The 24,366-nt window shown below is 34.5% G+C and overlaps 1 protein-coding gene and 2 pseudogenes across 1 annotated transcript; 2 read left to right on the plus strand and 1 right to left on the minus strand.

Annotated features, from left to right (window-relative positions):
- Window positions 1-678: 678 nt before the first annotated feature.
- Window positions 679-9,204, minus strand: LOC120217224 (annotated as a pseudogene).
- A 3,405-nt stretch (window positions 9,205-12,609) lies between these two features.
- Window positions 12,610-16,348, plus strand: LOC120217225 (annotated as a pseudogene).
- Window positions 16,349-21,992: 5,644 nt separating this feature from the next.
- Window positions 21,993-24,226, plus strand: LOC120217226. Its single transcript, XM_039214420.1, has 2 exons — window positions 21,993-23,187; window positions 23,637-24,226. Exon 1 carries the CDS (start codon window positions 22,446-22,448, stop codon window positions 23,175-23,177), a length of 732 nt encoding a protein of 243 aa, XP_039070351.1. The 5' UTR covers window positions 21,993-22,445; the 3' UTR covers window positions 23,178-23,187; window positions 23,637-24,226.
- Window positions 24,227-24,366: the final 140 nt, after the last annotated feature.

Consider the following 24,366-nt stretch of genomic DNA (forward strand, 5'->3'; position numbering starts at 1 on the left):
AAAGAAAAAAACATAATCCACATTATAAGAGAAGCAAAAAAGAGAAGAAAAATTCAACGACCAATCTAAAATCGTACTGCCATCAATAATAAAATATTATTTTAATACTTCTATAAATTAATTACTATCAATAATCTTTACATCTATAGAAAAAACGCATATCCTGAAATTTTAATGGCCTTTAATTATATTATAATATTATCAATTTATTGTGATTTTTAATAACTTTATTTTCAATTAGCATTTACAATAACTTTTATTAGTATAGGGATAAAATTTAGTCACTTTGGTGAGTTGATCTAATAAGGTTATAAAAGTTAAGTGTGGAAAGGTTTCAATTTGTTAATAAGGGTATTAAAATTGAGTGGGAAGATGTATGTAAAACATGAAGGACTCTAATTATGTAATAAGGAAAATATTATAAAAAAAATTAAAAGCATTATCACCCATGAAAACTCGAGAATCTTTATATTTACTATAATCTTCTTTTTTAATAATTCTTCACCAAACTGATAGTAAGATAAACTGTAAATCACAATCTTTTAACATATACCATTATGAATTAAGTTGTATTAAGAATATGATAGAAATACATGGATAAAAGCAACTCAAATACTAAGCTACTTTTCAACCTTGTAGCTTTTGTATTGGTTGGGTCCAATCCAAGAAATCGATTCATTCTACTTCCCTACAAAAAATATCCAAAGATGAGTGCTCATCATCCAATCTCTTCAGATTTCATATTGAAATGCTATTAGGCACTCCTCTGCATGAAACTCCAGGTTCCGAAGATGGCACCAACAGCTGATAAGGTGAAACCCCAGCCCCGCATCGATTTCTAAGCTTCGGGTCGCTGTTTCTTTTTTCAATCTCTTTCTCAATTGCCCTCATCTCCATTGAAAACTAGAAAAACGCTTCTCTAATCTCTGGGTTTCCTTTCCATGTCCATACATCTTTTCGATCCCCTAAGTACTCTTCATCAGCTGAATGTGTGGATAAGATATACAGTACCGACATTAACACCGTCATATCTTTTAAACTTGGCAAAGATGATAAGAAATACCCTTCCGGATCCGAAACGAAACTCGGGTAATCCGGATCGTCTTGGTTCGGGATGAGCCGTCGCATGTACGACGGACGTACGGGGACATATCCGCCGTAATGGTACTGCCCGAAGTTGAGAGCGGCATGTTCTGCCGATGAAATCCAAATGAGGGTGGTTAGGATGGAGATGAGATCCTCCGGAGTCGAAAGCTTGGGCCACCAGGTCTCATGGCGGAGATCAACATGGCCTACGTTGATGGACTCATAGTACCATGCATTGAGTTCTGGATCGGATCGAATACTAATTGAATCTGGGTAGTAATAATTCACGTAGTCCTTAACCAGTCTCTCAATGGCTGACCATATAAGTAACCCATCATTGGCGTATGGATAGTCTTGGATGTGTAATTTTATGCCATGCGGCTCCGTTGGGTCTGGTAATGCAATCCCTCTGCATTACAAAAGTAAAATTCGAAATCGATCTTAATACCTAAAAGTTTAAATAAAACCAAGTCGAAATCGAGCCGAACAAGAAACAACCCTGTTGTATACCTGCGGATGAGGTCAGCAGGGAGGGATTCCATGTCGAAGCGCCAGTTTTTGAAAGCAAAAGAAGTAAGCTCCATTGAATATTGCTTAGTGGAGAAGAGAGACTCAATTAATCCGCCGGCGCTAATGAGAAGCTCACGAGCTCTGGCGTTAATGTCCAATGTGTATCGCATGTGAGGATGAAGAAGCTTGTGAACCGGATGCATTACACTCAAGTTTTGTCGTGCTGCTATGATAAACGTGTTGACTAGCACCGAAAGGTGCCTAAATTAATGCACCGAAAGGTGCATGGCCCCTTTTATTGAAAATATAAAAAATGGGATAATTCAATTTAGTCACTAAATTTTAGGGTATTTACAAATTAGTCCTTAGGTTTCAACTATAAATATCCTAGCTCATTTAGCTTCAAAATCATCCCAAAGCATTTTAGCTTTCTTCCAATACTAGAGAGATTTTAGAAAGTTTCTTGAGAGTTGTTTTCTCATTTTTATCTAGAGAGAATTATCATTGTTTTCTCCTTGGTAGATCGAGAGAGGTTGTAATTCCTATTTTCTCATAGTGAAATTCTTCTACCGCTGCCCGTGGTTTTTACCCTAAATATTTTAGGGGTTTTCCACGTAAATTTTGTGTCTCTTTTATCTTCATTTTTATTTTCTCAAATTATCAGTTGCGATTTTGCTCTATCCGATAGCCGTCTTCCGCAACAATTAGTATCAGAGCTAGATTAGAGTGTATAATATCTGCTTATTGTCTTTGTGGTTGCCACCAAAAGGTGGATCCTCCAACATAAGAAAGTAAGAAGTTATTACCCATTCTTTGAAGGTTCCAGATAACTATTCACGATAGTGAAATAGTGGGAGTTATCCGTAAAAGAAGCTATGGCAACGAAATTTGATATTGAAAAGTTCAATGGGAGAAATTTCTCATTGTGGAAATTAAAGATGAAGGCCATCCTGAGGAAAGACGGGTGTCTAGCGGCTATCAGTGAAAGGCCGATGGATTTTGCAGATGACAGCAAATGGATCGAAATGGACGGAAATGCTATGGCAAACTTTCATCTAGCATTAGCAGATGAAGTATTGTCAAGCATCGAGGAGAAAAAGACAGCTAAGGAGATATGTGATCATCTCACCAAATTGTACGAGGCCACATCGCTGCACAATAAAATTTTCCTTAAGAGAAAATTGTACACTCTCCGTATGCCAGAATCTACTTCAGTGACGGAACACTTAAATACACTGAACACTTTATTTTCTCAGCTTACATCTTTAAGCTGTAAAATAGGAGAACAAGAACGTGCTGAACTTCTACTTCAAAGTTTACCGGATTCGTATGATCAACTCATCATCAACTTGACAAAGAGTAATGTCACCAGTCTAGTCTTCGATGACGTTGCAGCTGCTGTTCTACAAGAAGAAAATCGGCGCAAGAACAAGGAAGATAGACAAGTAAATCTGCAACAAGCAGAAGCGTTGACAACGATGACAACGATGAGAGGGAGATCAACAGAACGTGGCCAAAGCAGCAGTCACAAACATGGTAGATCGAAGTCGAGGAGCAAGAAGAATTTAAAGTGTTACAACTGTGGAAAGAAGGGTCATCTGAAGAAGGATTGTTGGAGTCTAAATAAAAACTCCAATCCACAAGGCAATACCGCAAACACTTCAGATGATGGAGATGCTCTATGCTGTGATGCGTCAACCACCGTGGAAGGAAGAAAACAATTTGCAGATATATGGCTCATTGATTCGGGAGCAACATATCACATGACCTCAAGAAGAGAATGGTTCCATCATTATGAACCTGTCTCAGGAGGATCTGTTTATAGTTGCAATGATCATGCCTTAGAGATCGTTGGCGTGGGAACCATCAAATTGAAGATGTATGACGGAACAATTAAAGTTGTTCGAGATGTGCGGCACGTGAAAGGCCTGAAGAAAAATTTATTATCCTACGGATTGTTGGATAATAATGCAAGCAAGATTGAAACACGGAAAGGAATCATGAAAGTGTTCCGTGGAGCGCTTGTGGTACTGAAAGGCGAAAAAATAGCTGCAAACTTGTACATGCTGAAGGGAGAGACTTTGGTAGAAGCAGAAGCCTTTGTTGCCTCATGTAGTTCAGATTCGGCAATGCTATGGCATCAGAAACTTGGACACATGTCAGAACAAGGAATGAAAGTCCTTGTGGAGAAAAAGCTACTTCCAGGCTTAACAAAGGTATCACTTCCTTTGTGTGAGCATTGCATAACAAGTAAGCAGCACCGGTTGAAATTCAACACATCAAATTCTAGAGGCAAAAGTGTTCTAGAATTGGTTCACTCTGACGTATGGCAAGCACCAGTAACGTCCCTAGGTGGAGCAAAATACTTTGTCTCATTTATTGATGACTACTCCAGGAGATGTTGGGTGCACCCTATTAAGAAGAAGTCAGACGTGTTTTCAACTTTCAAAAACTTCAAAGCGCGGGTGGAACTTGATTATGGAAATAAGATCAAGTGTTTCAGAACAGATAATGGAGGAGAATACACAAGCGAAGAATTTGATGACTTTTGCAAGAAAGAATGCATCAAAAGAAAGTTCACAGTGGCGAATACTCCTCAACAAAATGGAGTGGCAGAGCGGATGAACAGAACCTTGTTAGAAAGAACAAGAGCAATGTTGAGGGATGCAGGCCTAGAAAAATCATTATGGGCAGAAGCAGTCAATACCGCTTGTTATTTGGTGAATCGAGCTCCATCAACTGCAATAGAGCTGAAGACACCAATGGAGATGTGGACTGGTAAATCAGTTGATTATTCAAACCTCCATGTATTTGGATGTATTGTGTACGTGATGTACAACGCCCAAGAAATTTCAAAGCTGGATCCAAAATCCAGGAAATGCAAATTCTTGGGGTATGCTGATGGAGTAAAGGGGTATCGCTTGTGGGATCCCACTGCCCGCAAAGTGATCATGAGCAGGGATGTTATCTTTGTAGAAGATAAACTACAAAGAAAAGAAGACGATGATAGCGCTGAAAAGTCAGAGACTACTCAGATACATGTGGAAAAAGAGTTTGAAGAAGGAGATTCTTCTGAAGCAGAACCAGCACATGATGAATAAGTACCAGAGAGTTCTGAAGCTCCAACAACTCGTCAATCAGATCGTGTGAGAAGACGTCCAAATTGGCACTCGGATTATGTTATAGAAGGTAATATTGCATACTGCCTTTTAACAGAGGACGGTGAGCCATCAACATACCAGGAGGCAATAAACAGCTCAGATGCTTCACTGTGGATGATGGCGATGCAAGAAGAAATCGAAGCCCTTCATAAAAATAATACATGGGACCTTGTGCCACTACCACAAGGAAGGAAGCTAATTGGTAACAAATAGGTCTTCAAAAATCAAGCGAAATGGTGACGATCAAGTTGAGAGGTATCGTGCAAGACTGGTGGTCAAAGGATATGCTCAAAAGGAAGGTATTGATTTCAATGAAATATTTTCTCATGTGGTTCGACTAACAACAGCTCGAGTAGTTTTGGCAATGTGTGCTACATTGGACTTACACCTAGAGCAGCTATATGTTAAAACAGCTTTTCTTCATGGAAATCTTGAAGAAGAGATTTATATGCTCCAACCTGAAGGTTTTGAAGAAGACGAAAAGAAGAACTTGGTTTGCAGGTTGAACAAATCTCTGTACGGTCTAAAGCAGGCGTCGAGGTGTTGGTATAAGAGATTTGATTCCTTCATTATGTGCCTTGGATACAACAGACTTAATGCAGACCCTTGTGCTTATTTCAAGAGGTCTGGTGATAACGATTTTGTTATATTGTTGTTGTATGTAGATGACATGTTGGTTGCAGGACCCAACAAAGACCATATTGAAGAATTGAAGGCACAACTGGCTAGGGAATTTGAATTGAAGGACTTGGGATCAGCAAACAATATTCTAGGGATGCAAATTCACCGAGACAGAAGTAATAAGAAGATTTGGCTTTCACAAAATAATTACTTTAAGAAAATCTTGTCACGATTCAACATGCAAGATTGTAAGCCAATTTCTACCCCTCTTCCTATTAACTTCAAATTATCCTCCAGTATGAGTCCTAGCAGTGAAGAAGAGAGGATGGAGATGTCTCGAGTACCGTATGCATCAGCAGTGGGAAGTTTAATGTTCGCTATGATATGCACAAGACCAGACATTGCACAAGCAGTGGGAGTGGTTAGTCGATACATGGCGAATCCAGGCAAAGAGCATTGGAATACAGTAAAGAGGATCCTAAGATACATCAAAGGGACCTCAAATGTTGCATTATGTTACGGAGGATCAAACTTACTAATAAATGGGTATGTTGATTCTGACTATACAAGAGATTTGGATAAAAGCAAATCTACTACAGGATATGTGTTCAAAGTTGCTGGTGGAGCTGTAAGCTGGGTTTCAAAATTACAGTAAGTTGTGGCTACATCCACAACAGAGGCAGAATATGTAGCAGCTACACAAGCCAGTAAAGAAGCAATTTGGTTGAAAATGCTATTGGAGGAGCTTGGGCACAATCAAGAGTTTGTCTCTCTGTTTTGTGACAGTCAAAGTGCATTGCATCTAGCAAGGAATCCAGCATTTCATTCAAGGACAAAGCACATACGAGTTCAATACCATTTCATTCGTGAAAATGTGGAAGAAGGGACGGTAGATATGCAGAAGATCCATACCAAAGACAATATAGCAGATTTCATGACGAAGGCAATCAACGCTGATAAATTTAGCTGGTGTCGATCCTCTTGTGGCCTGACAGAAACGTAAGCAACATGATGGTACAAGGTAGAAAGAATGGTGTGAAGATATGATTGTTCTAATCAAATCTTCAAGTAGGAGATTGTTGACTATCACCGAAAGGTGCCTAAATTAATGCACCGAAAGGTGCATGGCCCCTTTTGTTGAAAATATAAAAAATGGAATAATTCAATTTAGTCACTAAATTTTAGGGTATTTATAAATTAGTCCTTAGGTTTCAACTATAAATATCCTAGCTCATTTAGCTTCAAAATCATCCCAAAGCATTCTAGCTTTCTTTCAATACTAGAGAGATTTTAGAAAGTTTCTTGAGAGTTGTTTTCTCCTTTTTATCTAGAGAGAATTATCATTGTTTTCTCCTTGGTAGATCGAGAGAGGTTGTAATTCCTATTTTCTCATAGTGAAATTCTTCTACCGTTGCCCGTGGTTTTTACCCTAAATATTTTAGGGGTTTTCCACGTAAATTTTGTGTCTCTTTTATCTTCATTTTTATTTTCTCAAATTATCAGTTGCGATTTTGCTCTATCCGATAGCCGTCTTCCGCAACAAAACGGCTCCATGCACGCATGAGTCCGCAACCTGTACAGAATTGAAACTCCTCATTCATCGAAACCCTAAACACTAAAATCGAAATTACTAAACTGATGCTTATAAGGATCGAAATTTACATTCCAATGCTGAATCAATTCATGAACTCCGGAATCGTTGGAGCAAACATGGGCTTTAGCTAATTGCCATTGCCAGAAAGTAGTGGCATCAACCGGAGGTGTAATCACTTGCTTCGTAGGAGTGTAAGGGTTCATCGGCGGTAGGCTGAGCTCGATAGAAATCGGCTTCAATGTTCCCAACTGAGTCAAGAAGAAAATCGTCCGAGTTGCATAGGCTTTTCGATCAGGGTGAGCATTGATGCTATTGAGGAATGGAAGGTAAGCATTGTGATAGTCCAATATATACAGTTTTTTCTTTTCAATTGCCTGCAAAAAGTTCAAATAATTGGATGACCAAAAGTGTCTTTTACCCAATTCATTTCGTGAAAATGACAAATATTTCGTACGTAGTAACAATGGCAACTTGCAAAATCGAACAAGTCAAGTCATTTTCTTTCATTTTACCTGTTGTACAGACATCCCATCTAGATGAGAGATGATGTGTTGTTCTCTCAAAGCAGACTCTTGTGGACCATAGACGGAGGATTCCAGTTTGCTTACCGGCGGAAAAACCTCGAGCCTCTCGAAGCTTAAGGGATTCATTCCGGCGAGCGTTAGCCGACCAAATTCATCGTCTCGCAAACAACATGAAGCATCTCCTGCAAATATTCCCATACCCTCATTTTCTTAATCTCTTTCCAATGTATAAACATATCATATTCCTGAGTTGAAGAAAAGCTCTTACTGGAGACGATGTTTGGAGGGTCGAATTTGAAAGCGTCGGCCGTCGATTCTTTGATCATCTTGTTGATATGCGAATGGTTTCGGCATTCTTTGTAGAGATTATTGATATCCGAGAAGGAATTTACTGCCTCCTCTCCTTCTGTTGAATGTTTAAAGAAAGGGAAAAGATTGTTCATCATTGCTTTCCGGCTTCCTGCATCCACTGTCTGTCTTTTCACGCCTCCGAATGCGTCGTCTCTCGGTACATACATCGGCATGGACTCGTCTGCCTGAGCTTCTGACTTGGGATCTGTGCCATTTTTTCATGGAAACCACCATAAATTGCTTCATACATAAAATTTAACATTTATGGAAAGAATAATGAAGTTAAACTCACCTGACTCAGTGGAAGGACGTCCGGTACGGCATCGTCTAGGATAAGGTCGCCGTTCTCCTCCTAAAACAGGCCTTGCAAATTTGGTTCCTTTATCAGGCTGTCCCAAATCATTGTAAACATCGTAATCATAAACTCGATCCGATGAAACCCTAAAGCCCTCTCCGTTGCCCCTCAGTTCCCTCAACTCTTTCCTCCTCAACTCTCTTAGTCCCATTGGCGTTTCGCTTGGTAAAAATGCCTGCAAAATTAGGCAACTCAGTTCAAGCCATTTAACCATTATTTCACATTCTTATAAGCAAAATTGATAAAGATTTTAACCTGATTAGAAAAGAAGATTCTTTTCTCCGGCTGAAGCTTCTGTGGTTGAATCCAAGATTCACAGTCGAAATTAAGCGAATCTTCAATGGTGACGCTCTTTAAAAGCAACTCATTTTGATTTGTGTTGGTGACGAGAATAGCTCCGGGAAGCCCGAAGTTTACATCCACCACAAATTCAACTTTGTGAGTTATGAATTTATCGCCACTTATGCCCAAATGTCTGGACCACTCTATTATGACTTCCTTGCTCACCTTTGGCTTGCCCGTCCCTTCATTCATCATTTCCAAACACATTAAACATTACATATCAAATACATATATGCTTACTTTACAAGAATCAATGCTTACTTGGGTCAACATTAGTGCTAACAAGCTGAAGAGAAACACCTCTCTCAGCATCATTGGCGGTTTTAGAAGAATCCCACCATTGAAACATCAACTCCTTCATCTTCTCCTTCGCATCGTACCCCACTGTTACCCGACCCGACACGGTGAACTGCAACGGACTTTCGGGGATAGCCCTGACGGAATCAAGCTCGATGAGCTTTGTCATCATGGGAACAGCTGCAACAGCCGTCACCACCTTCCTCACTTGCACTGTCCTTCTCTCCCGTGATTTCAACAACGAGGTTGAATGGGAAAGAAAGTGATTATTAGAAATCAATGATTTCGAACCCAACATTTCATTAGTCTTATTTGCTGCCATTGATGGGGGGAATCAATTAAAATTCAAAGAAAAGATATAGGGTTTGCTTGTGAGTTTGAACTAGGGAACATGAAGTTTATCCCATATACTTATAGGCAAAAGGGAGCTGAAATTGAATCAACTCGGAATCTCTGTTGGCTTTAGATATGTGTGTGAATTGTGAATCACATGTTTTTGCCCCACGCGTTCAGACTTCAGATACGTTTGGATCTTTAAGTTTTACTCGGACCGATTGAATTATGTTTTGTCTCACTAGAAACATAGAGCTTCTTTGAAAGCTAAGCCTAGGTTTTGTCAGTATCATGAGTTCACTTCATGGAAAACAAGGTTGAAAATCATAATTTAAACGTTTTCCGATAAAGACACAAACAGTTCAAAATTTTAGGTTTTTTTTAGTTTTCTTGTTGATCTAGTTTTAATTTAGACCCCGAAGTTAATTCTCTTATCTTGATAGGTATTCACAATCATTTCATATATATCATACTTGAGTATTGATAAAGTCAGATATTAACATATAATTGTGTTTGTGTTGATGGTACTTGTTGAGAGATTTTTCAATTATTTGGTTAAAATACTTAACAATTGAAAATGAAATATTTTCTTAGGGTGTCCGTATGTCGTTTTATCCTTAGGAGAGTCTCGGATGTGGAGAACATGATCCTTAGGTCATTTGACTTATTATCGTGTAGTTCATCCATGTAGGTTAGAGTCACAGAGAATTAATTAACATTATTGGGGAAATCAAAACCGAATGATTTAAGGATCATATTCTTCTTCTTGAGGAGTTTCCATGACCCTCTTAGGGGGTTAAGAGATAAAATATAGAGACTAAAATAAAACCCAAACACTTTAGGAAAACAATAATGTTATGATTGTTAGAGATTATGACTGAACAGTCTGAATATCCTTTAATAATGTTTAACATTCATCATCGACGGTAATGATTGTATCTTTTATTTTTCAAATTATTTAGTTTGATTTTTAACTCTTCCTTATAAGATCCTATTTTATGAAATGGATAATTTAGACTTTTTTTAAATATATATATATCGCAAAACAAAGATTTAGAGCTCAACATTTCATTAATCTAAGTTACAAACATCCATGAAAAATCTATCAAAATTAAAAGCTAAAACACAATTAAGAAGAAATGATACGCAATTGATCGTGAATCATATTCACTATTAAAACTTTTTTATGTTTGATTTGAATTAAATAAAATTAAATATTAAATATTTAATAGTTTAAAAATTGATTCCTGCAAAAATAATCTCTACTTATCATAAAGTTATGCCTACAAATTCAATTATAACACTAGTGAACAGGATGAATGTAAGATTTTGTATTAGGTGGTGAATTTATAAAATTTGAGAGGGAACGAAAATAAATTATCATTGGAAAAAAAACTCTAAAATATATGAAAATTTGAAATTTTCATTAAGATAACTGCATTCCTCAATCCATCCTTATGAATCACACAACCAAGGATATTGTAGTTTTGGATAACGTATATACATAAGCAGTTGTGAACCACACAAAGTATACGCGGTTCACTTGAATTGCTTCTTTGTCTCACTTGAGAGAAAAGCCAGTTTGTTGTTATAAGCTTTTAGTTTCCGTCTTATTTTACTGAATAAATACTTAAAACGTTTCCACAAAGCAAAAAGTTTGGGTCTCTAAGGTTTACTCGGACCAATTAAATAATTCTTTTGTGACGATAATGTTTGTGTTTTTTTTATTTTCTTAAAATATTTAGTTTAGTTTTTTTAACATTATTCTTGTATTATTTTTTATATAAAACGAATAAATTAAATTTTAATAAAATTACAAAACAAAGATTTAGAACCCAACATTTTATCAATCTTAATTCCAAAATTGATCGAAACGTATCAAATTCAAAAGTTAAAAGGCTACTAAGAAAAGATATGCAATTGCTCAGTACCGAAAATCGAATCTTTGTTGTTGTTAATACTCTTTATATTGATTCGGATTAAATAGTTAATATACTTTTTTATTTAATATTTAACAGTTTAGAAATTTAGTTTCATGAGAATGATTTTTACTCGTCATTTTATTATTATGTGAAGTGAAGTTGTTTATACGAATTTAATTATTAAAAAGATAGAGAAAACGACTTTTGTACATCTTCCATTGTTGGCTAGCCCTTTAACTAAAATCCATCACTAGGTTAAGTGCTGATAGTATTGGCCCATAATTACACAGTGAAGCTGTTTAGATTTTCATACACTGAACATTGAAGGTAATCAATCATAAAGGATGTTGTAGTCCTGTACAATGTATATACATGGCAATTGTGAACCACATGGTTTACAATATTTTACTTCAAATCGAATTAAATTGATTTGAATTCAAGTTAAATAATAAAAATTTATTTATTAAACTTGATTATAAATACCATTAATCTGAGTTAAGGCAAATTATTATTTAGGTGTACAAAAAATTTTAAAACCAAATTGTAATCTGCCCTATGAACAAATAGAAATAGATCGAGAGAGTATTGAGAGATGATCACATCTTTGAAAATTTCGTACAATTTAGATATTATCTATGTATTTTAAATTCAAGTTTTAAATATATATAACCGATCACATTGAGTCAGATGTGAGTTTTTACTTAAAAATTGAGTCACTTTCAGATCAGGTGAATCCTCGTTAAATCTTAATCGAATCATATGACGAAAAAAAAATATAAAGTTTAAATCAAATTCAAATAGGATAAAAACCTAATCCGATCTAACAATGTCGATCCTTAATTGAGAAGTTTGTTTTAAAACACGTTAACTGCAGAACAAATTTCGTTGCTGATCATATAACAAGCTTATATTCAACAATGAAAAAACAAATAAAGAACTAATTTTCCAATGAAGAAGGATAGGATTAACGCCACTAATCCCACTTAATAGAAACAAATACGAACACAATAAATAAATACATGGGTAAACTACACTGATAGTCCATAAAGCTTTAGGGCATTTGTATTCGGTCATAAACTTTTTAACATTGATTATAAAAGGTTGGCAAACAAATTATAAGTTCTCTAAAAATTCAGTAACTAACATTGTAGTTTACCCTAAATAAATAAATAAAATCCGTTCAAAGAAAAGGGTATAGTAACGAGTGCAGAACCAAAAAGGGACAAAAAATCACGGAGACGATAAAGTTCAATTACTAAAAAGCCATTTGCCAAATATTTTTTATATAATATATATTTTCTTCTTCTTATTATTATATTTAAAATTATCTCTGAAAATTTTATTAATTACAATTCGGGGAAATTATCGAAATTAATATCTTACACAGAAAATTCTAAAATCATGTTCGTTCCAGTAATTAGGTGATTAAAGGGTATTTTCGAAATTCAATAACAACAAATAAAAAAATAAAAAAAGATGGATAGAATCTCATGCGCTTTCAGTGTGCCGTCTCTCCCTACTCGTTTTCTGTTTTTTAGTTGTTCTTCATTTTAATCAATTTTGCTTTAATTTTTTAAATTTTTTCCTTCTATGGCCGCACTATGATCTACGGTAACTCTTTTCTCTAGCTGGATCCTTTTCTTGCATCGGCATGGCTGACGATAAGGTAAACTTCGTTTCTTTTTCTCTTTTTTGTATATATATATATTTTTGAATTTTTATGACATCGGAACTTGGAATTTAGTCTTCTGTCTATTGTTTTGGTCTGATTTTGGTGAAAATTTTGTTTATGATTAGTGATTTTATGAGTTTTGTGGATTTAATTTTTTTATGTTATTTTATATTTTATTGCGATCTTGTTAGTTGAGCTGGTCTGGGAACTCTAGATTGTGAAAATTTGATTTGCATATGTTTCGATCTATGATCTCTATCTGGATTTTGCAGCTTTGAGCTTTTATTATTATTATTATTATTATTATTATTATTATTATTATTATTATTATTATTATTATTATTATATCTTTATTTTTTTGGAGTTCCTTCGAAGACTTGTCTCAGTTCTTACACCAAGCTTTTCTTAATTTACCAGGAAATGTCAGCCCCTGTTGTCGACAGCAACGATCCGGTCATAGGTCACATAATTTCAACAACGATTGATGGCAAAAACGGAGACCTAAACAGGTATGCTTCTTCTTGGGTTTCGCTGTTCAAATTTTGCATTAATTACGATTAACATGTGGTTAAGATCAACATTAAGAATGATAACCAGTTTTTACTTGGGATTTCATGTTTTTGATGTTTTATTATTGTAGACTATCAGTTACATGGCCGAGCGTGTTGTAGGAACAGGATCGTTCGGGATTGTTTTTCAGGTACTAAGACATGGTCAGATTGTAGTCAATATTACCTTCTTCACATTCTGCATGCTGATTTGATCTCTTCTTTCAGGCAAAATGCTTGGAAACGGGAGAAACTGTGGCTATAAAGAAGGTTTTGCAAGACAGAAGATATAAGAACCGTGAACTGCAATTGATGTGTGTGCTGGATCACCCAAATGTCATTTCTTTGAAGCATTGTTTCTTTTCCACGACTACCAAAAATGAGCTTTTCCTTAACTTGGTTATGGAATATGTACCAGAGAGTATGTATAGGGTTTTGAAACATTACAGCAGCGCAAATCAAAGAATGCCACTTATCTATGTGAAACTTTATACATATCAGGTTTGTGTGGTGCCCTTTTCTGAGCTTTAAGATTTTTGCAATGATATTTATGCTAACTGGATGAGGTTCTACAGATATTCAGGGGGCTTGCGTACCTCCATGGCATTGTTGGAGTTTGCCATAGGGATTTGAAGCCTCAAAACCTTTTGGTATGCTTTTTTTATGGTTGACTTTTTGTAGAATGGCTTGACAATGTTTCTTAGGTTACTGTTTCTTTGTACAGGTTGATCCTCTGACTCACCAAGCTAAAATTTGTGATTTTGGAAGTGCAAAAGTGCTTGTAAGCTGATTTCCTTGTATTAATTTTCCAAGTGCTTCCTTTCAGATTGCTTGCTGACATTTTAGTCAACAATTTATTATTTCTCCAAGTGAAACATCATTATTTGGTCCATAAGTTTCTAAAACTAAAATAGGATTTTAGCTGTCTATTATTTAAATGGTTGGTTTTGATTGTAACTTCTAAATGGATTGGCATACAATCTTTTATCTTCTGCTATTCATCAGGGGTGCAACATAGCACTTTGCAAAATCACCTTTGTGATAATGTGATAAGTGATAACACAATTTAATGTCTTATCAAAAAAAAATAACACAATTTAATGGCCCTTCACTGTTGATTGTGCAAACTGCTGAAACTTGTTTAACCTTGGTCTCTCCTTTTTTATAATCATAAATACTTCATTTAAACTGGATTTTAACTGACAAGGGATCTTTTTGCCAGATTGGTTGAAATAAGCACTTCTCCCTTGTTAGTGTTGCCTCTTCTATTTAGCTTTCTTGTTGGCCTCTTTGTTGGGGGTGAAGAGTTGGAGAAGAAATGATTGAATTAGATATTAGCATGTCTAAGATCATCTTTTTCTTGTCTTTTTTTCCTTAAATACTTCATACTTACCAGTATTTTGTGTGTGACCAGGTCAAAGGTAAAGCTAACATTTCATACATATGTTCGCGTTTCTATCGGGCTCCATAACTTATCTTTGGTGCCACTGAATACACAACCTCAATCGATATTTGGTCAGCCGGTTGTGTTCTTGCTGAACTTCTGCTGGGCCAGGTTTGTTTTTGCACTTTTATTTTACTTGATTTTTATTTTTCTGAAAACTTCTAACACCTCTGCTGATCGGTATCTATTTTTCTTTTGCTTGTGCAGCCATTGTTTCCCGGTGAGAATGCTGTGGACCAGCTTGTCGAGATTATCAAGGTACGATTTGCTTAAGATGCATGGAGTTACACCATTATTTTGTATCATCGGGAATCTGCTTCTTACATCTTTTCCTACAGGTCCTAGGTACACCCACTAGGGAAGAAATTCGCTGCATGAATCCCAACTACACAGATTTTAGGTTTCCTCAAATTAAAGCACATCCATGGCATAAGGTTTTCCTTTATTCCAAGAACTGAAATATTTGATTGATTTTGGGTAATGCACTGCATCTTTGCAACTTAAATGTAATGGTCGATTACCCTTATATGTTTTTAGGTTTTCCATAAAAGGATGCCTCCTGAAGCAATTGATCTTGCTTCACGATTGCTGCAATACTCGCCAAGTCTTCGCTGTACAGCTGTGAGTTACTAATGTCTCCATCTTTTGTTTGGTGATCTTGGAATATGCAAAATTCTTCAATTACCAATTTAGCTCCCCAAAATATCTATGTTTTTAGAGATAACCAACCCCAATCTCATGTGCTATGACAGCTGGAAGCATGTGCACATCCCTTCTTTGATGAGCTTCGGGAACCTAATGCTCGCCTGCCAAATGGGCGGCCTTTACCGCCACTTTTCAACTTCAAACAGGAAGTAGTTTTCTTAACTAAACTTCATTTCCATGTGCCTTTCCATATACGAAGATACATCTTCATTGAATGGCATTATTTCTAGCTAGAATTTTGTTTCTTGTTCTAGTCGATACTTTGTTATTCATTTTGATTCTTCTGGTTACAGTTATCTGGGGCCTCACCGGAGCTTATTAATAAGTTGATTCCGGATCATGTGAAACGGAAAATAGGGCTACAGCATTTCATGCATCCAACTGGGACATAATTTTTTATAGTGATTTCAGATTTGACATCTCTAGTTGATGCACGACACGAAATAATTACTATCTTTGGATGATCGCTGGTAGATGTAAGGCCTATCCAGCATCATTTTCTGTTTTCCCACTACACTTATAGCCTCTGGCAGTGTGGTGGCTGCCTTCTTTTTATCCGTTTACGCTAATCATGCCGCTCTTGCTCCTGTATTCTATAAGTTTACATTTTGTCAAAATGCCTTTTAGTCATGTACATGTTAAGATTCTAAAAAGATTAGAGTAAGACGGATGGACCGGAAAGCTATGGAGGGAAGTTTATAAGTGTATTTGTGGCCGGGAAGAATGTCCCGAAGAAAAAGGGGGTGGGTGGGTTTTTCGGTTACTTCCGTTTGTTCTTTGTTTTTAAGTTATTCTGGTTGCTGACTTCAAATTGCAAACGATTATTATTATTGTTTGTCCCAAGTTATATCATTACTCTCTTTCTACCATTGCTGCTTGTATGTAATATTGATAACCAAGTTTCAGTTAAGAGATATAATGGAGCTGATGTTCATTGCCGATTCCAGCTCCAGTCCCATATTTCTGTCAAGAAAAGCCGATGTGCTGAGCAGAGTCGACCACTGGAACTCGGCCTAAGGTAAAATAGTAGATTATTTTCTTTCTTTTTTTGGCATAGTTGAGGTTGTTGGGTCGACAAGTATTATGGATAAATCACATGAGGATTGGCAATTATTGATAGGGGTTGGATTGTGAATATAGGGAATGGCATGGGAAGGTGTTATAATTTCATTCTTTCTAAAATTTGTATACTTTTTTTTATCTAGATTTCCTATATCGTCCCTGTTTACGATATAAGATGATGTCAGCCATTTCCTACGACAATTACAGATGCATGCATGGCCCAAAGCCAGAAGGTTTACAAAAGTGGGATGACACCCAAGATTTGACCGATACATCCGTATATGTCCATTTGCATAAGCCGCCTATTTTTTCATATACCCATCTTTACGCATCTTTCATATATCTTAAGTAGTGTACGGTTTACCAAATAAAATTGAAGAGAAGGGAAACGATGGGAAAAAAGTCTAGAAAAATTATATGAATTTTATATATAAAACAGGAACGTGCGTAGTTTGTGTTAAAAAAACATATATTAACATAACAACAGTAACACATATATGTGTGTCTTGTATTTAATCTTTTTTATATGTATATTAAAAGACTACATTTAAGTATTTGGAAAAATTAATATCTAATGAATGTGGCATTTGTATTACTAAATTTATCATTAATTAGGTATTGATTTATTCAAGTACTTAAATATAGCCTTCTATCATTCGCTTAAAAAGCGGTTAAATACGAGACTCATACAAGTGTGCTGTTGTTGTTGTTTGACTTGTATTTGGGCCAACACGTCATGTATTGCATATGTTCTTTTTTTAGATAAAATTCATTTAGTTTTTTGAAATGTTTTTGTTAAATTTGATCATTTGATGTATTTTTTCTGTATTACATAGATAAAAGCATATAATGTCATATATATTTTAAAAAATAAAATTAACGTGACGCAATTGACATGAGATGTTTTCGTTGGAAATGTTATTTCAAATTTTGATATATACTTCTCTTGAGAGTGTCATTTTTACAAGTAAATTAAAAATGACTCATATGGGCAATATGGTTCTATCATTTTTGTTTATATTTATTTATTTAACTAACACTACAACAAAAGTGTTTTGTAGCGGCGTTTGGGGAGTAAATGTAGTAATAAAATAGTATTTTAGTGGCGTTTTTACAAAAATATCGTAATAGGGTTCACATATAGCGGCGTTTTGGTAGCAAACGCCGCAAATGATTCGTATTTTAGTGGCGTTTGTACAAAAAACGCCGCAAATGTTATTAACATTAGTTTCGTTTTTATTTAAAACGCCGCAAAGTTACCCTTCAGTGGCGTTTGTGTTGTTAAACGTCGCAAAGTCTATTTTAATTCTCCTCTAGCCCTAGCCATTTTTCCATCACGATTTTCTTTTCCCTCCCGCCGATTACAATTTACCCAGAAAGCTACAACAGCCATCTCTTTCACTGCATCCAAATCCAACACAGCTTGTTCTTAACCCTTCTTTCCCTTCGATTTCTCTCTGATTTGAGATCCAGATCAAAAATTTCGCGACGAAAAAGAGAAGCTTTTCGCGATACCCAGGTTAGGCTTTCTTTCTCTTCATTCGTTTGCCCTCTTAGTAGTGTTTATAAGTTCTTTCTTGTTTTGGTTGAGTTGTTTATAATCTTTTCGCGATACCCAGCTTTGGTTTTGGTTTGTTTTCTAATTTTTAGTCATCTAGAAACTCAATTTGTGGGGCATTCAAGAGAAACCATAGGATTAAATCGTGATCTTTGAGATCTTCCTCCAGATTAAAAGTTGAACCCTTGATTCTCTCATCGCCGTATCTCTAGCGAGTCTTCTCCCTCGGGTCAACTCCAGATTTTCTCTCAAAGAACTACACGAAAATCTCTGTGCTTTGGTTTGCTGCGCCTTTTGATTATCTTCACAGCTCATTCGATCTCTTCGGATTTCAGTGGAATAGGGAAATTGGGTTGATTAAACAAGTCTCATAGTTTCTGGTTTTTCTCTTTTTGTTGTTTGTTTCGTTATTTCAAGCGTTCTTGGCAGGCAGGACGTGGTCCGCCTTTTGCTGTCGCTGGGATTAAATGCAATCAGCTTTCTTAGTTGGTTGAACATGTGAAACCGATGAGTTGGTATTTCCCAAGTTGCTCGACATTCTGATGGTGATTTATAGGACCCACTGCCCTGCTGGCTTTTAATCATTTTGCGACTCGAACAAAGGATTCATCTTCCCATATTTCAGTGGCATGATAATCAATTGCATAAACGATAACATATTCACACATCGACTCATATACTACACAATTTTATATTCAATCTAATTATTAAATAATTACGTAATTATTAAATTCTTCATATATGTTTTAAAGTATTTAATGAGAATAAAAAGAGATTATATCATATCCTATATTCTTATAAAATAATCAATTAATGGTTTTTTTTATCCAAATCAAAATAAATAATTTATAAATTATCGATTTTTCACTGTCTAAATTATTGTAAACCACATCTCGCCTGTTACACAACAATATTGCATTTTTTATCTGTTTTTTTTTTGGATTCCTAATATTAAAGAGGTGTATAGGTTAGGGTTTTGTGGGAGTCCCACCTTGCAATGAACTAGTTGGAGACAACAGACAAGTATATTCCCAAGAATGTGACCCCTCAATATTGTCCATAAATTCTTCGTTTTCAACCAACCCAATTGATTTCAACAGTCTCTTTAATTATATATATATAAAGTAAATTGAAACTTTAATTGATTTATACATATCATGCATAAAGTTAATCAAAATTATTTTTCAAAATATAAAATGAGAAAAGAACAATTAAGCTAAACTACCACTTCGTGTCGATACAGCTACGGTCATCTCCTATATAGCACAGAGCCACAGATCCAATCTCTGTAGGTGGATTTTGGAATGTTTGAGCGCCAAACGTCGTTTTAGTTTTGATTGACATTTCAATTTAATCTCAGATAATTCTCTCCATTATTGAAATTAAATAAATAAATAATACTTTTATTGGTCATTTTCGTTCACACCGTCACCGTTGCATTTACATCCAAACAATAAATGCTACCTTATTGTTTTTAAAATTTCAAGTTACAATAATCTTTTCGATATTGCAATCTTTAATTGGGATAAAGATCATTTTATCCATTACTGTTTACCAAAGAAATTTCATTTGCATTAAAAACAAAAGTAAATTATTCATTTTAATAAAAATATTAATTTTTAACGTTATTATCATTTCATCTCACTTGGTACTTCATGTATATGTATGAACAGCTGATTGGCAAACAAAGCATAAACGACAACCTTAACCAAAGATTGTGGGAACCTCTGTTTACATCACCACTTGGTTTTATTTTTTTCTTGTTTGTTTCCGTGGAAAATACGTCTTCTAGTTAGTTTTCACTTACCCGGAAAATACCGATAACATAAATTTCGATGGCCAATTTCAACATAAAAAATCCTTATACTATGCATTTTTTATAGATGTAATCTTTTTATTATATAATTCGATCACATTTACTTTTATTTTTGAAATATGCATTTTCAATTCCCAGAATAAATTTTTTTAAATAGCTTCATCAAATAATTCGAGGTGATTTATTTTTCTAAACATATAATGGCCCAACAACATTTTTTATAATTGGATATATTTTTATCACGTATAAACACTTATTAAAAAAACAATAAAAGACTAAAAATGATCAAATTACATTAGAAAGACTGAATTTATCCAAAATGCATAGTATAGGGACCTTTTATATAATATGAACTAAAATGATTGACTCTACAATAAAGACTCGTTTTATTATATTTTTAGGAACATCTCTACACCATCCATTAATTTAGTAATAAAATTATAGTTTATATATTGTATATTAACTTAGCATTAGTGGACCGACCAGCTAATTAGACCTTTGGTAAAGAAAATAAAATTGGTCAAAGGAATCCTAAGTACATTAAGTATGTTAATTTCAATGATTGGTATGAGTTGTATATTATATAAATTATATGTTAAAAACAATTGAAATTTAGTACATTAGATGTGTATTCTTCCAATAAATAAACGATTATTTATACTTTTAAAAATGATATTTTTTGTTTTCAAGTATAACTTGAATATCAAATTTTAATTTAAAATTGACATACTTAATGATTTAATTTGATTAATTTGCAATAGAGGGAATGGAATTGGATGAGGTTAAAAATAATAATTTTAAATCATGATCAATCAAATGAATATAATATATTGTATTTTAAATTATTGTTATATAATTTATCTATTTTAATTGACAAGTAATTTTATTGAATAAAGAGAAGATATAGTGAATTATAAGACTGTAGAGTAGTCTAAATCATAATAATTGTTTTTTTAAATCATTTAAGTGTAGCATCTAATAACTAAAAACTAAAATTGGATCCTAGAAAAAATTAAAAATTTAATTAAATAACTTAAAAATAATTTATATAAATACATATTACTATCAACGAGTGGAAGATAAACGCCATCGACACTAACATAAAATCTATACAACAATAATAATACATTGATAAGCTAATTTTATCATCACTCATTGTAATCTATCTTTGATAATTATAGGTATTTATCGATAAAATAAAATAGATTGAAGGATATAAAAAATAGTTGATCAATCAAATAATTAGATGAATGTAAATTAGAGAGATATAATTAGAGTTGATTCTGAAAAAATATTATAAAAACAAATAAAATTATTCAACATTTTTATTAAAAATAATTAAATGAAATAAAATAATACAATCTAAATATTATATATAATGCGTTTCTGATTTTTTTATTATTATTATTAAGCGTTTTTTAATTTGAACGTGTTAAGGAAAGCCTTTGTAAAGGGTTTACTTTTTTAAAATAAAGTCATATCCATTTTGAAGCACAAACTTCGAGTAAGAATCCTAAAATAAATTAAAATAACATATGTATCATCGATAGTTGATTTTATATATTTATATTATATTTTTTATTAATCGATTTGATACTATAAAAGCGAGAGTGATTCTTCTAATAATTTTTTTATGACGTTTGGAAATAGAGTAAATTAGATTAAAAGGGTCGTATTTACTTTGAAATACTCGATCTAAATTAATTGATTAAATTAAATATCGATGATTATAAAAAAAATAACATAATCTAAATATATATAAAATTCAACTGTCCATGATACTTATGTTATTTTAATTTATTTTAGGATTCTTACTCGAAGTTTGTGCTACAAAATAGATATGATTTTATTTTTTTACAAACCTTGACACATTCAAATTCAAAAACGCATTGCATATAATAATTATAAATAATAATTAAATACTGTTCTATCAATATTTATTATTTAATGTCAACCTTAATTTGCATTATTTACGTATTTTTCACTCAACCTATTTTCAATTTTATACCATTTTCTCCAAGTTCATTCCTTTTACATACCTTCATTCAACTCTCTCTCTCTCTCTATATATATATATCACAATTGATTTTGTATTTCAATGGAGGATGCACCTTGTTCTATCAAGTCAATAAAACCCCTTTTTTCTATGAAATTTCTCTTTCGATGGATGAGTTTCTCATATGAAAGTTAGCATTTTTATTCCTTTTTTTTCTCGTGTCAACGTTTTTTTTAATGTAATTTTGATTATTTGCTTGGAGTTCAAGTGATAACATGGATTAGGTAAGGATCTGATTCTGCGTTGTTTTGCAAGTCAACAAAGGTTCGATTTTTATTTGCTTTAGAGAGAGAGTTAATCAGCTCTTAATCACTGTTAATTAGTGTTGAATCTTTGTGATTATGGATTTGCTGATTTTCTGGGGATTTGTATGAGCATGAAAAGGGATTGAATTTCAGGGTCTGGGTGTATCATCTTGTTCATGGTCTTTGAATATTTTGATAATTTTGGAGGTATTTTCGTAGAATTTTCTAAGTTACCTGAGATTAATGGATCAAGAGGAAAGGGGTGATAGGATAGAAACTAGTCAGAATTCGAGTCAAATTGATGGAAATTCGAAGAATTCGAATAATGAAATTTTATATGAGACTGTTACTGTGAAAAATTCTGAGGAAAATGTTGAGTTGGGATTGTGTAAGCTTCAGGAGATGGGTTATGTGAGAGGAATCGGTCCGGATTCAAGTCAAAACGATCGAAGGACCGGGAAATCGAGTAGTTTAGTCGAAGGAAATGTAAACAATGAAGTGGTATCAAGGGAGGGATTCGTTGAAGTGAGCGAGGAAATAAACAAGACGAGAGGAGTCGATGAAGTTGATCGAAGAAGTGGGAATTCGGATGATTCGGCTGATGGATGTGTGGTTGAGACTATTATTGTTGTTAACACCCAAGAGACTGAATATGTGAGTGAAAGTAATGGTGTTGTACAATTGAATGACAACGGAACTGGTTCAAGTAAAGTGTTAACAGAAAGGCCAACGAGAAAGGCGGACTCGTGCGTCATCGATATAAACGGAAGTGTTGGTGGCAAAATACGGTTTAAGGAGAGTTCTGACGGGGAAAGAGTTTGTCGGATTTGCCATTTGACCTCGGAGCAGTCATACGAGTGTACTGATAGTATGCCAACTACTGCAGCTGCTACGGATCTAATTCAACTTGGCTGCGTGTGCAAAGATGAGCTAGGAATCGCACATAGTCATTGTGCCGAGCATGGTTTAAGCTGAAAGGAAACAGGTAAATGTTCGTTCTCTTAGGGGGGGAAATATGTGTTGTGATTGTTGTTTAATTATGCTTTTTCTCAAACTGTTATTGGTTCTCTTGCAATGGAATATCGATTCGGACTGTGGAAATATACATATGTAATGTGCACATTGATCAATATTGAATATGAAATTCTAGATTACAGTCTTTTTCATAACTTTGAGTGAATTGTTATCGTCTATGTGATAGAATTGGTTTTACAGTTCACTAAATAGGTTCTGTAGATGACATTCTGATTGGCGATAAATGACTCTTTCCTACACAATTAGGTTTAAGAAGCAATTTTTTTTTAATTTCTGTTTGATATATATCTGAATTGCTTGTATCGGAAACGAACATTCGATGGATACGAAATAACTTGGAAGCAGAACATGTTGTCAATTCACTTACATGTACCTTCTCATGTTTTATTTACTCTGCAGAATGTGCGAAATATGTGGTCAAACAGCAAAAAACATCACCGGTGTTCGAGATAATAGATTTTTCGAAGATTGGCATGACCAAGGATCTACCAGCATCGGTTTTAGCTCACCGTATCAGGGTGCAGGATGTTGGCGTGGACAGCCATTCTGTAACTTTCTGATGGCATGCCTGGTAATAGCCTTTGTACTTCCATGGTTCTTCCATGTAAATATGTTTTAGTTCCACCATTTTCACCCGCTTCTCGAGCGGCTTCTCCTGAATTTGGGTGGATACGAAGTTACTTGGTGTGTCTGGTTTTCAATGCACATACAAACATAAGTAGACCTAACGGCTTGAGGATTCAGACTCATTAGCCGAGCCTCGATGAGACTATGGCGTTGTTGGGATTTGTTGTTCGGTCTGGCATACATGTCGAAGCTTTAGACGATGATGGCTTAGGTTGTCGTCGTACCGGGATAATGTTTCATGTTTTTGTTATTGTTTTAATGATATAAATGTCGCATTATATGACAATTTCATTAAGGGAATTCCCATTTGTACACATTGAATGTAATCACAGATTTGGTCAGTACAGATTTCATTTTATAATGAAAACTCAGCTCTGCAATTGCATTTCTAAGCCACATAGAACTGGCCATTTTCAGAAAGCCAGGTGCATGTGATTCTACTTTATTTTGGCTACTTGAACCGGCACAAAGAATGGCAGGCCGGATGGAATAACCATTCCGT

Source organism: Hibiscus syriacus, unplaced genomic scaffold (genome assembly GCF_006381635.1).
Source record: "Hibiscus syriacus cultivar Baekdansim isolate YM2019G1 unplaced genomic scaffold, ASM638163v2 tig00110186_pilon, whole genome shotgun sequence".
NCBI classification, from domain to species: Eukaryota; Viridiplantae; Streptophyta; class Magnoliopsida; order Malvales; family Malvaceae; genus Hibiscus; species Hibiscus syriacus.

What these genes read in the sequence shown, in the direction of transcription:
- LOC120217226 (XM_039214420.1), top strand. Translation starts at nt 22,446, where the DNA reads ATGGATCAAGAGGAAAGGGGTGATAGGATAGAAACTAGTCAGAATTCG.